Below are 16,081 nucleotides of genomic sequence, written 5' to 3'. Positions count from 1 at the left end.
ATCAGCATCATCCTATTGAGATAGTAATTTTGCTGTTTTAATGCTTGGATAAAATACTTACTAACATAGCTAATATCTATTGGCTGAATCTAGTAAAGTGTCTTCATCTTTTTACGTTTTTTATTAGATAAACTAGCCACCGCCCCATAAACGAGCGGTTCAAATAAAAACTGTCCTTAGCCATAACTATGCAAGTTCATAAGATCAAATATTTACCTCAGTCTTAGCAGACTGCCTATTGCTGAGTTGGGTATGAGCGGACAACACTAAATTGAACCTAACGACGTGTATATTTTAAGCTTGTTAACCTATGCTTCAATATATGTTTGCAACACCTGGATTAACTCGCATAGCCTATACCTGTTCTCGTCACTACTATATACTGCGCCTGCTGGCGTAGAAGGTTAGCTTCTATTCCCTGAAAAACGTCTTAATCCATTTCAATATGTGCTATTTGCTGCCATTTAATTATTATGTGCTGAGGGCCTATAAAACAGTTTAGGCCTACAAGTTGTTCTGGAGCGGGAAATGGTTAACGTTATTAGACATTAACATTATAACGTTATTATGCTGTAAATCGATTCTACCTAAATCCTTTTTTGCGGAAACCTTATAGCCTACAGATCGACTTTACATATGGAGATCTTCGCCAATTAAGTGCTAAGAGTGAAGCTTCTTTTTAAGTATGTAAAAGATAGATAATTCTTGACTCGATATTAATTATCGAAGTCCCGATAACACAGGCGTTCTGATGCAATGTCCAAAATAAACTATATTTCGGACAACTCCACATATTGCAACGTATAGTTTCCAGTGTACTTCAGTCTTCAATATATATATATATATAGTTTTAATAATCCGGAATAGCGAAATCTACGTTGGGCCAACCGGCTTCTGAAACATTCCAAGACGACACGCACCACTATCGGCCTAGTAATAGAGAAGACTAGTCTTCTGAGAGTGTAACGAAGCAATAGGTCTTTCAGATGTGGCAAGAGGTTTGTATTATATATTAGCGTTCGCTAAATATGTATGACAGGACTCTTGAGGTACGTTTCTACCTACACATACCTACACAACGACGTTTCTACCTACAGCCAGGTTAACTGCCTACTTTAACGCATCAACTAAATTTTCCACTAATTGGAAACCAACAAGGTAGACAAGGTCTCATTCTCAGCATGGTGAGCAGCTAGAGCCCATAAATGTTGATTTTTCCTACCTAAGCCTTGCTCTTTTAGTTCTTGGCTCAAACAACGATCGACTATTTACAGACTCTAAAGATGAATCTACAAAAAACTAAGGAGCTGATAGATATATATATATATATATATATTTATTCGTAGTCATATTTATTCGAGTTTTAATATGTACATGAGAGACATTCAAGCGCGCTAATGAAATACCCACAAATATGACCCACAGTTATCGACACAGAAAATATTGACAACTTTGTTCAAACGATGCTTTCTCGGGGATAGAAAATATATTGAACGTTTACAATTTCATTTCTTACTATTTATACACAGCTTCACATGTACAAACCTTCCTCGGACGTTGATATAAGTTGTTTTTATCTATTCGTAGCATTGAGTAATATCCTAACAGCCGTTATACATAGCTGAGGGTAGTCTGAATATGGTTTCTGAATGTGCGAAAGGGACTATTTAGCTTCATGTTGAAACTGATCTCTGTATCTTTTCTATGTATCTTTATTCATACATAGCCATATACTAGAGACCGACTGTAGTAGGAAAAGCTATTTTTCTATGTGCGCGTTGCGCTAGCTTCTGCATGTGCTTGTTGTTGCCATCTTATGACAGAATCGTCAAATGTTCGTTACCATTATCAATCGTGCCTTTTTCCCAGTAGAGAATCGCCATTCAATACGATATTCCATGATGTATACCATTTGTTAGCTTTAGCATATCGTCCTCAAGATCATAATGTGTTGGAACAGCACAATTGTATTGGTATCATATAGACAGGGACGGAAAAAGCTTTAATGAGGCCAAGCAGCTTCATTATTCGCGCATTCTCGTATCCTTCCATCTATCTAAACCATTCTTATACAGTTGTATATGCGTATGTATTGGCGCACCTGCTATATTCATCCTGTGAAATTATCTACCCTACCACCATATTTTTGAAATCAACTCTTGAGACTATGTTGACATCTTGAATAATATTCGATTGTCACGAACCAATGGTCACGTTATTAGCAAAACTCCTTTGTTGTAACAGACAAAACAGTTGTATAGGGTAAAATAATAATTAAACTTAAATATGTAGCTCAGTAAAGGAAAGTTCCATCGTTCCTACCCTAAATTAAACTTCGTAGAACTTAGGGGCAGACATGTTTAATACTGCTTTCTCCGCCTGACGGCAGTTACCACACTCACTTCAGAAAAGTTTTGTTATACAAACTGCAGAAATTAACATGATTTCATGTGCCGAAAGACGGCATTTTCATTTTGAGTCATTAATAGATTCCAGAAAAACACCAAAAAATCCCAGTAAAAGATGTTTTGTAAGTGACTGTCCCCTTTAGTGTTCTCCTTATCCACTAGTCAATTTCAGTCCAAATATACTATATATAATAATTGAATATATTCATCAACTATACAATGTCACTTCATTGGTTGACGCAAAACGCACTATTATTAATCTCCCTGTGTTTGCATGTTTTTCTTTTTTGCTGGAAACACATATTATCGTTTTCGTCATCGTCAAAAAATGGGCAGGTAAAACGAGCTTTTCTAACCAGAGAGCCACAGATCCTCACGTTCGGCCGCCGTTAAGAAGTTGCTCACTAGTTCTCCCGGTTGATTGATATTCCAACCTATAAGAGCCGAAAAACGCGGTCGACGTACACGTTGAATCAACTGCAGCTCGTTCGAGCCCACAACCAAGAAAGGCATAAACGGTGTTCCTTGAAGGTGAGATGATATTTTCCAACTCGAAGAGTTTGTGGCTTGGCTGCAGCTCGCAGTATCAGATCTTAGCAAGGCCAGTGTCCGAACGATACGCTGGTTGCTCCGTAGTGACTAAATATCGTAATTGCCTCACCACAAAATTATGATCATTCGGTTGATAAGATCAACGGGAAATGACGTTACAACGGGAACAAGGGATTTCGATACTTGACATCAGCTAATGATCATGGTGGCGCATCAGACCGTCGACTCGGAGAAGTTATTTGTTTGTTGAGTCGTTAGCGAATGCGTTGTCAATCCGCTGATGCTCCTAAAGTAAAAAAGAATATTGAAGAATGATGCCGTTAAAAAATGTCACGAAGTTGTTGTTCGTTAAATACGAAAGAACTTGTATCTTAACGTAACGAATTCCACGTGCACAGCGACCTCTGTTTCTGCCGGCTGTGCTTCCAATATCAGCGCGGACCACGATAAATATATAGCGAAACTGAGGAAGAACATCTGAACTAACGCACCAAATGATGCTCATATACTAAATAAAAGCTCAATAACTTTTTCCATGCAGACCTGTAACAAAGTCTTTACCTGTCCTCCTATAAATCTTAGGCTAAAGTGGCATGCATGCCTTGGGTTCTTCAAAAATACGATAAGAGCGAGTTCCTGCACCTTTAAAGAATTAGCCAAGCATTTATTCATTTCATTGTGACTTGAAAATATTTTTAGTCCTACGATGAGCTTAAGCAAGTGGGCTTGCTTCATCGACCCTTGGCAACCGTTTATACTTGTAAGTACTGCCGGCCAGGCAATATATGTTGGACTAGATATTTGCTATAGGGTATCTCGAAAAAGTCCTACATTTAATTTTCCAACTAAATGTGCCCGTTATTATCATCAGTATAGCATCAACGGCAAGCAAAGTCTCATAGCGAACATCGAAGGAAACAACAAAGTAATATTTTCGGTCTAGCGCACGATCTGGTATAATTTAATGAAATAGCTATAAAACTTTGCCATGATGTAGGCTGACAGTCGAATAAGAGATCAGCCTGGCTAGGTAAAGAAGGGAGTAAGGCCTACCGCTCACCCTAACTAGGGTTTCTCCTGCACGCCGTTCAGTCTCACCAAGTGATATTTCCCTTAAAAAACCGAATTCATTCTTGCTTCTTCTCGCTAAACATGTCAAGCGCCCGCTTCGGAGTACAGAAAGTAGCATTCGAGGCGGACCGTAAATAGTGTTACCAATTTTACGATAATCGTGTTGACGGTCGTGGAGAAGGTAGTGCTCCCACAAACGAACGCAACATGTTTTTCCACTGTACAACAGCTCTCAGAGGTATTTCATCATAACTTAACGGTCGCACAGTATCCCTATGGCTTTCCTCCCTATCAATTGCGTGTTATTCCGTCTACCCTATTGCACTTTTGTATTGTTTTTAATCGAAAAGAGATGTTTTCATTTTTCCTTGTACAAATAGGCGACAACCGTGTTTATTGGTGAACAGGATGGAACACAATTTTAGCTGTACCCATTTGAAGTGAACAGTGAATGATGTGAAAATTCGTCTTGGAAATTGTATCTATATGGACCCAGAGCATCGAGCCAGGCGAAGTCTCGTAAAGAGAGTCAAGGGGCGGCTGTCGACGCCACTCCAAAGAGCTTCGCTGCTCTGACCACGAGTTGTCGCCATCGGCTCGAAGTATAAAACCGGATCTGATGTCGTTCAATATTGCCTCCATTGTCTTCGATCTCTCCAACGAATAGAGTACAGTAATGCACTCTTTCATCCTTTCTAAGACAAATGCTGTGATGGACACGCCAGTCGCTCATAATAGCATTAGCCAGTGGTGGGGGTCGCGATCGGCGTTTTCTTCCTCAGGCTGGCTGTCGCGAAAGACTTCACGAGTAAGGCCTCTCTGCCGTATACGATAAAAATGCTCGACGTACTGAGAGCAGATGAAAAGCTCCGTCCACGTTTTATGTTTAACGTACTGACGCGCGCGGTGTTTCATCTCGACTTTGCATTTGTCGATCTCCCCATCAGTCAGAGGTTAGGGTAGACCGGACGTTAACCGCCCGAAACGATCGAAGTTTAGTTACATTTGCCATTATAATTATATGCAAGAAACACACCCGCTGGTGGAGTTCCGCCACTATCAACATCGTTTCTGGCCTACGCAGGTCGAAATTAACACTGTATTTGGCTAAAGAAACTGTATTTTTATTGACGTTTTTATGTTAATTTTTTTCGAAATCCTCGGAATCACGAACTTTTGATTCTCAATCGAAGTGTGTTATGTGCTACAGAGGTTGAAACTCTCTGATGTAGTAAATTCAAAGACATGAATTGTCGGTTCGTACAGGTATTTTACTTTTACATGCCAAGCAATGACAGATGTTCTTACCATGGCCAACCCTGGGCGTGATCGGATAGTAAGAAAATCACTGTGTCTATTTACATAGGTTATTTAGTATGTGTCGCTTGCTAATAGACTTCGAACTATAACAAGCGTGTTAATAGTGTCTAGTTGAATAGCTTGTAACGGGTACAGCGCTTACCTGTAGTATGCCTGACTCTTGTTAACTTTCGGTGACGGCTCCTGTTGATATGACGAGTCATCCCGTGACCTCGAATGGCCGTTTGTTCCATCGCCCTGGATGTCACCGTTTATAGCGGCTGAACGCCCGGGCACAAATAGGGAAGCGCAGGATGTGCAATCGTGACAAAGGGCTGTCGCACTGCCAACACTTCCAGCGGAAGCGCGCTTGTTTTTTTCGAAGACGCTTTGAAGCGCTTCATTAAGCTCGCTTTCGTAGACTAAAACCTCCTAAAATAGTGTAAAATGAAAGATACTGGCACCATATCGCCAACCTGAGGAGCTGTTCGAGTCAATCATATTATCTAGGCAGGATAACAACAGCTATAGGTGAACGCGCAAATGAGCGTGCCATAAACTTCTCGACCTAGAGAGAAATTCATTGAAAATGACTGTTTACGTTAACAACGATACGTATAGATAATTTTGCATGCAACAAACAACACCGCGGCCGATAGAAACCAGATAATAAATTATATTGTCATAGAATATTTATCGCAATATTATCGTCTGTCGCATATGACAGACAGACAGACAGACAGACAGACAAAAAAAGATATAAGCGGAAAGTTTGCTCATTTCGACTTATTTAGCTTGGTTGTCATTGTGTTGATGAGTGATTGCGTGAGGTAGGTCTAAAATAAAGCTAAAGTCGACGACTTCAGGCAAAATTTTGTACAAATGTAGACCTTTTCTAATAAAGTTTAGTGTGCTACTTATGAAATAAATAGAAGTCGGGTCTTAGCGGACGCTGAAGGCACGAGGAGTTTCCGGCAGTGAAGGTCACTTGCTACTATTACTCAACGATTTCGAGAGTACGACGTTCTTATTATTGCCAAAAAAATGGGAAAAACCTGGAGTTGATGAGAGAAACTTTCTTATCAGCTGCTAACGTCATAAGAGACGCAAGTGCCTAGAGATGACCTTTCGGTTCCCGAAGCTACCAGGCGATACCTTTTCGTTAGACACTCAACTAAATTATATATGATCCCCACTGACCATTGAAAATCGCCAAATCTCTATAACGAGAAGATACTTGTTGACATCGGGCGTGGCGCTCTCTCTATTTAAAACGAAATTGCAATATGACATTTACAAAATACTTATATATGTTTACTGCTATAGAACTTATACTATCCTATTCTTATTAGCACAATAAAAATAGTTATTATTACTGTTATTATCTAAAGCAAGTTCAATCTGCACGAAGGGGTAGGTGCCAATCCTCTGGGCAAGGTTTCTGACGGTTTCTGTGGTCTCTGAGCGTAGCTTTAGTTTGACGAGAAAACATTAACACAATATTTTCCCGTCTGTCATAGAATACGTCTAGATAAACTCTGATATATGCTAAAAATATAAGATTTCGCCCTATATCCCTAATGCGCTTCAGTACCAAGCACGCGCAGCAGTTTTCGCTTGTGAGTTAACCACCTGGTCGAGAGACTTTCTCATAATAACAATCTCGTTTTAGTTATTTTTGCATAGAGAAATCTGGATTGAGACTATACGTATTTTCTTCTATTATTTAAATAATCATCTAACGGAGCACGTGTTCCGCAGCGCTACGTTATGAGATCTGTCTTCATCATACACAGATATCGATCGTAGATGCAATACCAGAAGCGTTCGCAAGCGTTGCATGCAAATCGCAAACAATTATTAAGCTATTATTCACAATACGAATTGTTAAAATTAATTTTTCAAAACTTCTGATAAAAATTGTTTATACTGCTGTCCCAGTTTCGCTCGGCTATATTCGTCAGCAGTCCGAATTTCAGTCATGCAGAACTCAACGTGTGGATCAGTCTTCTGTGTCAGCTTTTCTTTTTATCGAAACTTTCTATTTCCATATTTCAAATAATGTTTCAGTTGCCGTTTGCTTGCCCCTTGGTTATGATGATCACAACGCGTCTCGTCTCTTCCGAAGTTTTCATATCATGGCTACGATCGGTAGCGATGAGTGTCTGTGGGGCCGTATTCAATTGACGGCTACAACCGAGAACAAAAATTTAAGGACTCCTGTTTGGATCAGTCCATCGCCACTATGACCTTTCTAGAGTCCGGTGCCTTAGACGTGCTCAAAAAAGTGCGCACACCTTCTCTCTCTTTCAATAGATGTAGATATATCTAGCAATGGGTACTTGTTTCGCGTACAGCAGCTTAAATATATACGTAAATATATGCTATACGTGAAATACATATATATATATATATATATAGCAAAAGGCTTTTCGTACTGTGGCCTATCAACAAACGAATACTGGCACATCATTGCGTGATGTTGATATAAACATTGAATTAGATTGAATAGAGCTTTCAGAGCTCTCTGTCAATTTGTATCGAAACTTATCACATACATACTTATCTATATAAATGTGAAGTACAGTCTTCGCAGTCAATATATATGGGAGTACGAACATTCTAGCAAAGGAAGTTGGAGATTCTACCTAGTTGTCATGCTTGTAGCAGTTACTTGTGGTTTTAAAGTTTGTATCATAACAGCACATTTATAGTTAAAGGTAGCATCAGTATTATAATTGCCTAAACATGTTCACGGTATAAACATCCTATTCATTTAATATTTTATATAACAGTATAGACCTATGACCTTTGTCACCAATATCTCGAGTTGAACCCTGCTAAGGCGTCTCCATCAAGCACTTACTAAATATGCGTAGTAATTATTATTTCTTGGACGTATCGACATATTGCAGTACATACATGTAGCTGAAAGATTAGGCCATGTTCGTTTATCTTTAATACATTTGCAATAAGTCGCCTCTAGCGCTATCCGCTGTTACTTCTCCCGTATAGGAATACCTTCCATTCGATACTGATGGCTGCATTGTAGTTTTTTTATTATATGACGCTTATATAGGGTTAAAAGATATCCGTGCTTTACTGAGCAGATACAGGTAAGACATTGCCAGGTAAGACGGCGATAACGGTATTACGACGGTAGTGATGTATTTGTAGGAAAAAAACAAGCTGAACTTCATGGAGTTGGAAAAAAATTCAAACGTCTGCATCGTAACATGCACATTCGCCCGTTGAACTCTGTATTAACCACAGCCGTAAGCAAATCTTACCGGCTTAGTTATTTTACTCAAGTGACTATACACTGCCATAGTTAGTGGACAGGTGGCTACTAATGATACTTACAGAACTATTAAGTGCAGCCCCGCTCTGTGCAGGCCGACGCACGTGGATCGAACTATCCTTAACCGCTGTACGACATCCATAAATAAGATTCCCTTCACTTTGAGTTCCTAAATAACTCAGGAGCAAACGTATATTGGGCACGAATGATGAATTATCTACATCAGTACAGCCGTCCTTCTTGCTTAGCTTCATTTGTTGCTTTCATCCGGCTCCATGCGGTAATACTATGACGCTTTGCGGCGTAACGCTATATAATGTTTCATCTGATTTCACTGTCATAATTATTATCAATTGTAGTAGAATAGGTAATAGCACCCAGTCAATATTATAGAATAGGCAAAAAGTAGATCGTTTCCGAATTTATTAAACACAAAGTTACAGACACCTCCGTTAGGCGTGCTCTGATCACTCATCTCCATTGGCGGGATATTTGAATTGAGCGGAGCTCTTACCAGATAGGCTGAATTTTCGTATGACAGGTACTTTGATGTGATGCTGACTGTCATAAATAAGCGTTCGACTATTATCTCGTCCATCAGCGTTATTCATTTCTTGCTGCCCAGCTTTGTCTTTTGACGTCCATTTCACTGAGGGTGTCGTATGCTTCGATGGATGCGTCGTGCCATGTACACCGTGCTTTAGTCGTGCGCTATTCGGGGCCGCACCACTGGGTTGGGAGCTGGCAGATGGAGCGCGATAGTTTCCACCTCCGCTTCGTCCGCTTCGGCCACCTGCTATATTGTCGTCACCCTGTCACGAGCACGAGAAATATAAGGTAGACATCCGCAGGCACAAAATACATCAATGTGTGTGAGGAACATACTTCCAGAAAATTTGATCTGGTTGAAAATTTGATTGAATAGTTAGAGATATCAGATTCGGCCGGCAGGAACTAATTCTTTTGTTTAACCACATGATCAATTGTATGAAATGATTTAATACTTTTTATTGTCATCCAGGGTTGTGATTTATGCGCAAAATCGACAAAAATTAATAGATGTTGTCTCCTGGCCTTTTATCTCGTTTGTCAGCGTGTAAGACGTCTTTTAACTATAGTTTTTATTAGTTATTGACGGAAAACGGTTTCAGCGTTCACTCCATACTTGTAAATCAAGACATTCAGCATATATACTCAGTGAGCTGGTTACTGAAGGATCTTTAGAGGTTATCAACCTGTACCATATAGTTTGTCAGTTTCATCAAATCAATAGTATATACAAGGGTTTGGAAATCGAAAGACGCATGCTTAAAGAGTATACGAAAATCTCGTTTAGAGGAGGAGGACTTAAGATCGATTTGTTTTAATAGGGACAGAGTGTTGCTTTCGCTTGCTAAGCGGTGCGCTGTTGAGTGATACTGAAGGCAAAATGTTAACAGCGTCGGGGCGGATCGTTGCAGCAGGACATGGGACTTTGGTGCTGCGTCAACTTTGCCGCTAATAGAGCCGAGTGTCCTGACCAGTGCAAGGTCCTACTCAAATTTAGCCTTCGTTAAATTTCGTAGCGAAAAGATTATTTGCCATCCCTAGAGAAACACGCATTCAACGCATAATAAGGGCATAAATCTGGATACGTTGTTAGAGATGTACGGAGGTCTTTGTGGACGACTATCGTACCTTCTGCCTGAAGAGGGCGCAACAGCCGAAACGTGGCGGACACAGCTTTTCCCGAAAAGCCACTCGGAACCGATTGGACATTATGCTATAAAGTATCGGGTTAATTGTCGAATTAAAGTAGTAGAAGCAACCTGTACAAATCAACAAAGTAGAGAAGTGTACACCGTTCTCTTATTCAAGATCCAATAAGGGATAATTAAAACTGTATCAAACAGTGTCAGATGTGCATAAACAATCGATGTTTATTTTCTAGTAATCATACTCTAGCACTTTTTCTAATATATATATATATATATATTCTTTTTTTTTTAATTTACACTAGATTATTATATAAAAAAATAATATATATATATATATATATATACTACTTCCTTTTTACTCTATAGCTCTCTATATTTTTTTCATTGAACGCCTGCGGTCCCACTAGTTATCGAAAACTTAGTATAGCCTTGACACGGTAGCCTTACCTACATTCTCTGGCTACGTCATGAATGAAATAGGCTTTAAATCGAATCAAACTGTTCACTTTGAACAACAAAAATAATATAATACTATTATAACTTGTAACCAAAGGAGCAGAAGTTATATGAATAAAGAGTAAAATCTCTTAGCGGCGTTGGCTACCATTAATTAGATAATGCTAGCGTTCAATGCGGTTGATGCAGAAGACGCTTCAATTATATATATATATATATATATATGGATTTTAGTTTATGTCGAAGTTACAACACATAGACCTCTCCCATTCCTCTGTTAATGACGAAGAATCAGTCGATGTCCAATAAGAGTACTAATAACAGACGACCGGACGTCGCCGGCCGCATCAAGGACAGACAGCGACGATTATTACGTTCTATTGTTTTTTTTTTTTGTTCGTATCTGAAACGATGAAATTGTTAAAAATAGTTGTTTGTTGTTATCAACAATCAATGCCATTTTAAACTGTGAAAGCCATTACCGGCACGATATCAAACAATAACTCTCGCCAGCGAAACATTTCTAAAATTAGGGGTTGCCACCACCATCACAACGCTGATCCACAAGTCAAGTTGGCTCTACACAATGCAATCCTTCGGCCCCAATGCTTTCTGTCGATTTGATATGACGCATCGGCGCTAACTGTATTCGGGAAAAGTTACACGGAGCAACCTACATGTTGGATTTTGAACGGGTATTAACGATTGATACTGTAACTGTGAATCAAGTTCATCAGCGTTTCGAACCTAACTGTAGATGATATCGAGGCAGAGAGAAAGGGGGGCAAGGGACATAAACTTTGTTATAATAAACCTAATGAACACTTTGCCACCTTTGAGCTATGAAGCAACCCTATATTGTGCACTAAATCAATGGCAGGTTGCCCACAATATTCTAACGATACATCCGACAGAGTGTTCGGACCTTTGATGTTTCTTAATTCAATATCTATCTGTTTTATAGTACAAATCTTGTTTTGTACCTGTATAATTCGATTCTGGTAAACTTACCTGCAAGTGTATATAATTTTTGATTCGCGTCTCTCAAGGTTTCGTTCCAATTTCCATGGAGTGAAACGTATAAAAATAAAAGTCGTTGCGAGTGATACGGAGCCCAGCACAGAAAAAATGCGATAACCACAGCGGCTGAAAATGACGCACCCAGAATATCATAAATTGTTACTAATAACAACCGTAACTTGATGTGAGCTTGCCTACGAGCATACCTAGAACTTACCAACAGTCACAGATCTATCGGTATCGCTAACTTAATGAACGCATATATGTCTAGAATAGATCACCGTCATTCGAGAACTTATACAGCACGTCGATAACCTTTGCATATCGGGCTTCGATTATGGATGATAGAAACTGAACGACATGCTTCACCTTAAGCATTCGTGAAGTCCGTCTGGTGCACGTCCTGCCATTCATACATTGGACCTATCGAAGTCCCGCTATTAATAAGCAAACAAGCGAAACAGTATTTCAAGAGGACCGTTTGCCAGGATATAAGTGCTTTGTGAAACTTCCTCGAGTTCCCTAAATCGTGTAACTGGGTCTACTTTGAAAAACTTCGGAGTTTATCATAATGACGATAGAAACATGTAGAACGTCATTTTCGAGTTGAAAAGTGACTTAATTTCGTAGTAACAACTCGCTCAGATGAAAATCGGTAATGAGGATTCGCATAAGACCAGCAGGATCGTTATAATACTGGAACTTAACAGATATATAACTGGTTCCTGTTAAGTTGAAAACGGTGCCAGATTGCATTGTGGAAAACGATCATCGTTTATTGACTAACCTGATCTCTGCCATTGGGAACAGATTAAAATTGTAAATAAGTATGATTATTGCTATAAATAGTGGAACTTCTGTTTATCGGTTCATCCTCTGCCCTTGCGAAACCGATCAGCAGGGGCGACCGCATCTCGTACAGATTCCAGTGTCAATCGAACCAAACCTCCCCTATAATTATTGAAACTTATTGTTTGGAAAGTACCAATGATAATGACCGAAACGTAAACGACTAATAATTAGTGCGTCATCTAAATACTCTTAGTAGGTATTATACGCAGGTCAGGCGCAGTAATATTATGAGCTTAATAAAAGTACTTAGGAGTAGGACTATAGAATGACGGCTTGCAACTAGGCAGAGAAAGGGGCCGAAATTATTCCAGATATCTATGGATTATCTAATGCAACCACACATTTATCTCAGTTCATTAATAGGCTCATAAAGAACCATCAATCCTGCCGTTAATAAGGACTGCATTCTAAAAAACGCCTGCTGATTACGGTCCTAAAGCATTGGTGGAAACTGGTGGGACCAGGAACAGCTTCATCTGCTGACAGAATGCCTTGATCATTCTAGATCGTTGAGTACTATGTCAGATACGACTAATCTCTGATTTTGTAGGGTTTCGAAGTGAGGAAAAGTATTAGGTATACAAGGGTTTAACGAGATCGATCTATAAGAGCGGGCTATTTTTGCTCAGAATTTTATCTTAAGCTATTGAAGACTCAGAGATTTTAGTCTTTTTGAGCGGACCTTACGACGGATTTTATCAAGTAAGCAACTAAGAAACCTCGTCACCTGTAGATTTATAAGGTGTTAATGCAGGGCAGTGCTGGATCAGAAATCATACGATAATTTCACTTAAGCAAGACGTTCTCGAGTCCTCCACGAGTTATTTACATTGGGCACGACCTCACTCTTGAAGGTTGCATCTCGAAGTAGGCTTCTAGTTAACTACTATCAAAAGACATATTAACGGATTGTTCTCCTGCATCTACCTATACAACAAACATTCAATCGCGTGGTATTATAAAAAGCACAGAACAACTTTTATGATACCACGTCGTCTGCTAATAAAATGGACTTTTTCAACGTCTATGTTGCAAGTTTTCAGATTTGCCATTTGTCGCAGGCTGGATTGTCTCAGGCGCTTGGCGATTTATTAAGATGCCGCATTTTACGTTCAGCTAGATAGCTGCACCCCCACCCCATCGTCTGCCCATCGACTGTAGCATTTGTCTTTTGCTGCTTAGGGCTTAATGCCACCAGCTTAAAATAGGGGCCTTTCTTTTGATTCAATATGTGAGCCACTGAACGAACCTAGCATTCTGACGACGACTCTTCTACTCTGCATTTTCGAGCGCTCTCCATCGTGTCTGTGATAGCGCGAGGAGCAGTCGCTCGCGACGGGCCCAGCGCGACCCACACAGAAACCTCCCGAAGCGCCATACGATCGTTGTAGCTGCATCTGTAAAATGAACCCGCCAAAAAACAGAAACAATGGATCAATATAGGTAGAGCAGAATTCTTATTGTGACATCGACACTGTGACACCAGTCAGTGATGAGTAACGGCTCTGATTTTGCTAAATTCAAAAACAAATTTTGGCTCTATTGTCGTTTGCTGCAGTGCAAAGTCAACATACGACTTATTAGCAAATGTATAACACTGTATTTACTGGTCAGAAGAGCACTGTAGATTACAAATGTGAGAATCAAAAGATATGAAAAGTATAGCATTTGTGGGTAGGTTGGGCGGAATAAACACACTGTTTGAACAAGGATATTTGTGTTTATATCCTTCATTCACTAGTATTATTCCACAACATAAACCACACGAAGAAAAGTAACGGCGGTTTGTCTATTAAGAGCTCGTTGCCTGCTTTTTTATTGCGACCTAACGAACACTTGCGAAACTTGGCCATCTTCCTGCTCTGCGAGAGCGTATTATTTATCTGATGAAAACAAGAATGAAGCGACGCAGCGTTGAGTCAACGGTGAGGACGCATTGTGTCTTATGACAAGTCCATAGGTCAACCGAAACTCGGTGAAAACATTTTTCCGAGTAGAGATTAGCAGCCTTTCCGGCCATCTGTTAACCCACCATTTAATTTAATCTTGAATCGTATTTTTTGCTAACTATAGTGGTCAATTTCCACCTATGCCACGCGTACCATTTTGTAGACAAGATGAAAATACGGCAAAATGAAATATATATATATATATATATTTCATTTATATATATACATTGTATATATACATTGCTGAGCTGTAAATTGGTGCCCATTCACCGAGATTAAAGTATAGCTAGATGTTAGCTTGACAATGCACAATATACAGGTACCGATAGCACTATAGGGCTCAACGATACGGACAGATTCTCTCTTATACGTGCTCTATTGATTCAGCATACTGCCGTAAAATAGATAGAACGCTGCCGTATACAATTTCAGTAGAAGTATAATATTTTCAGACCTCATATAATTTGTCATAAATGACTATATGCGGTCCATAGAAGTTATTTGCCCTCAGATACTAACATGGTCATAGAACGGTTACCGCTGTCCGTTTCATTGTATGCGCGGAACAGGTTACGCCAATTTTGTAAACAGCAGCCCTATGTGCCGTGACAGCCGTTGACACCGTGCGGCCGGCGACAGTTTTTTACTAGACTGAGTTTGATCACAAGACATCTTACGCAATAGCTGAGTGAAACATCGTCAACGTAACGACTTGCCCAGCCAAGCGCTTCCACATCGTAGACGGTGTGACGTAACTTGAAAAGAACTTATTCCAGTATAAACCTGTTGGTTCCACCATTGTTTAACTGGGCATAATTTCCTTAGAACTTGGCTTTCGTAGAACAGGATGTTGGTTTTTTTGAGGATATTATTAGCAACATTGCGCAAGCCGTACTGCTCTTGTGTTCTACCCAAAGTATGCAGAATATAACTGTTTGCAGTTTACTGCTTTATTTGCTTCGTTATTATTACACAGGGATACAGGCTGCAAAATTATCCTTAGAAAAGTTGATATATATATATTTTTTTAGATTATGATTTATATAGATTATTATGTTATTTTTAGATTATTAGAATTTCTAACAAATTCATACGTAGTTCCAAGTGCCGTTGGCTACTTTCTTTTCTCTACCTTAACAAGCGACTCTAGGCAATCCAACAGGTATAATTTGCACGGCCTGCAACCGATATATTGCACGGTAAGACCGCTCGCGTCAATCGTCTGAGGGTAATATTTACTCGGGAAGCGATTCCGTTTACTGGTGACTTTTATCATTGTGAACGGCAGGAAGAAACGGGCACTTAATCAACAAACACAGGTGCTTCTGCCATTACAAAAAAGAAAAAAATCACAACTCTGTTTCGCCTCATTTGAGTTGATGCACACCTTAAAAGTTATCATCAAGTTATCCTTAAATAATTAACCTTTTCATGATTTTCGGTCTGCTCACCTATGTTTCTGCGCTTGTTGTAATA

The 16,081-nt window shown here is 39.6% G+C and overlaps 2 protein-coding genes across 10 annotated transcripts in view; both read right to left on the bottom strand.

Moving 5' to 3' along the window:
• Positions 1-1,315: 1,315 nt before the first annotated feature.
• LOC111264061 (uncharacterized) lies at positions 1,316-8,994 on the bottom strand. The gene is made up of 3 exons (XM_022839641.2): positions 8,694-8,994; positions 5,494-5,762; positions 1,316-3,246 (listed from the first exon to the last, which is right to left on the bottom strand). The coding sequence occupies exons 1-3, from the start codon at positions 8,883-8,885 to the stop codon at positions 3,174-3,176; spliced, it is 534 nt and encodes a 177-aa protein (XP_022695376.1). The 5' UTR covers positions 8,886-8,994; the 3' UTR covers positions 1,316-3,173.
• Positions 8,995-9,037: 43 nt separating this feature from the next.
• LOC111264007 (pyrokinin-1 receptor) overlaps positions 9,038-16,081 on the bottom strand; it is a 117,401-nt gene continuing 110,357 nt past the window's right edge. For all 9 annotated transcript variants that reach the window (XM_086969887.1, XM_022839597.1, XM_022839585.2 and 6 more), the window contains 4 exons: positions 13,906-14,053; positions 11,796-11,930; positions 10,309-10,439; positions 9,038-9,443 (listed from right to left, as the gene is read on the bottom strand). In XM_086969887.1, the coding sequence (XP_086826013.1) occupies positions 9,099-9,443; positions 10,309-10,439; positions 11,796-11,930; positions 13,906-14,053 (759 nt within the window). In that variant the 3' untranslated portion in view covers positions 9,038-9,098. The remainder of the gene's footprint in view (positions 9,444-10,308; positions 10,440-11,795; positions 11,931-13,905; positions 14,054-16,081) is intronic.

The sequence above is a fragment of the Varroa jacobsoni genome, unplaced genomic scaffold, assembly GCF_002532875.2.
Source record: "Varroa jacobsoni isolate VJ856 unplaced genomic scaffold, vjacob_1.0 scaffold_90, whole genome shotgun sequence".
In the NCBI taxonomy this organism is placed as follows: Eukaryota; Metazoa; Arthropoda; class Arachnida; order Mesostigmata; family Varroidae; genus Varroa; species Varroa jacobsoni.
Note: the sequence above shows the minus strand (reverse complement) of the source record. Positions and strands in the feature narration are given on the sequence as shown.

Excerpts from the sequence above, each read along its gene's own strand:
- LOC111264061 (XM_022839641.2), bottom strand. The coding sequence starts at position 8,885 with ATGAAGCTAAGCAAGAAGGACGGCTGTACTGATGTAGATAATTCATCA. Across the intron at positions 5,763-8,693 it reads GGGCTGCACTTAATAGTTCT|GAGGTTTTAGTCTACGAAAG; the intron begins GTAAGTATCATT and ends ACACTATTTTAG. Across the intron at positions 3,247-5,493 it reads AAGAGTCAGGCATACTACAG|GAGCATCAGCGGATTGACAA; the intron begins GTAAGCGCTGTA and ends TTTTTACTTTAG.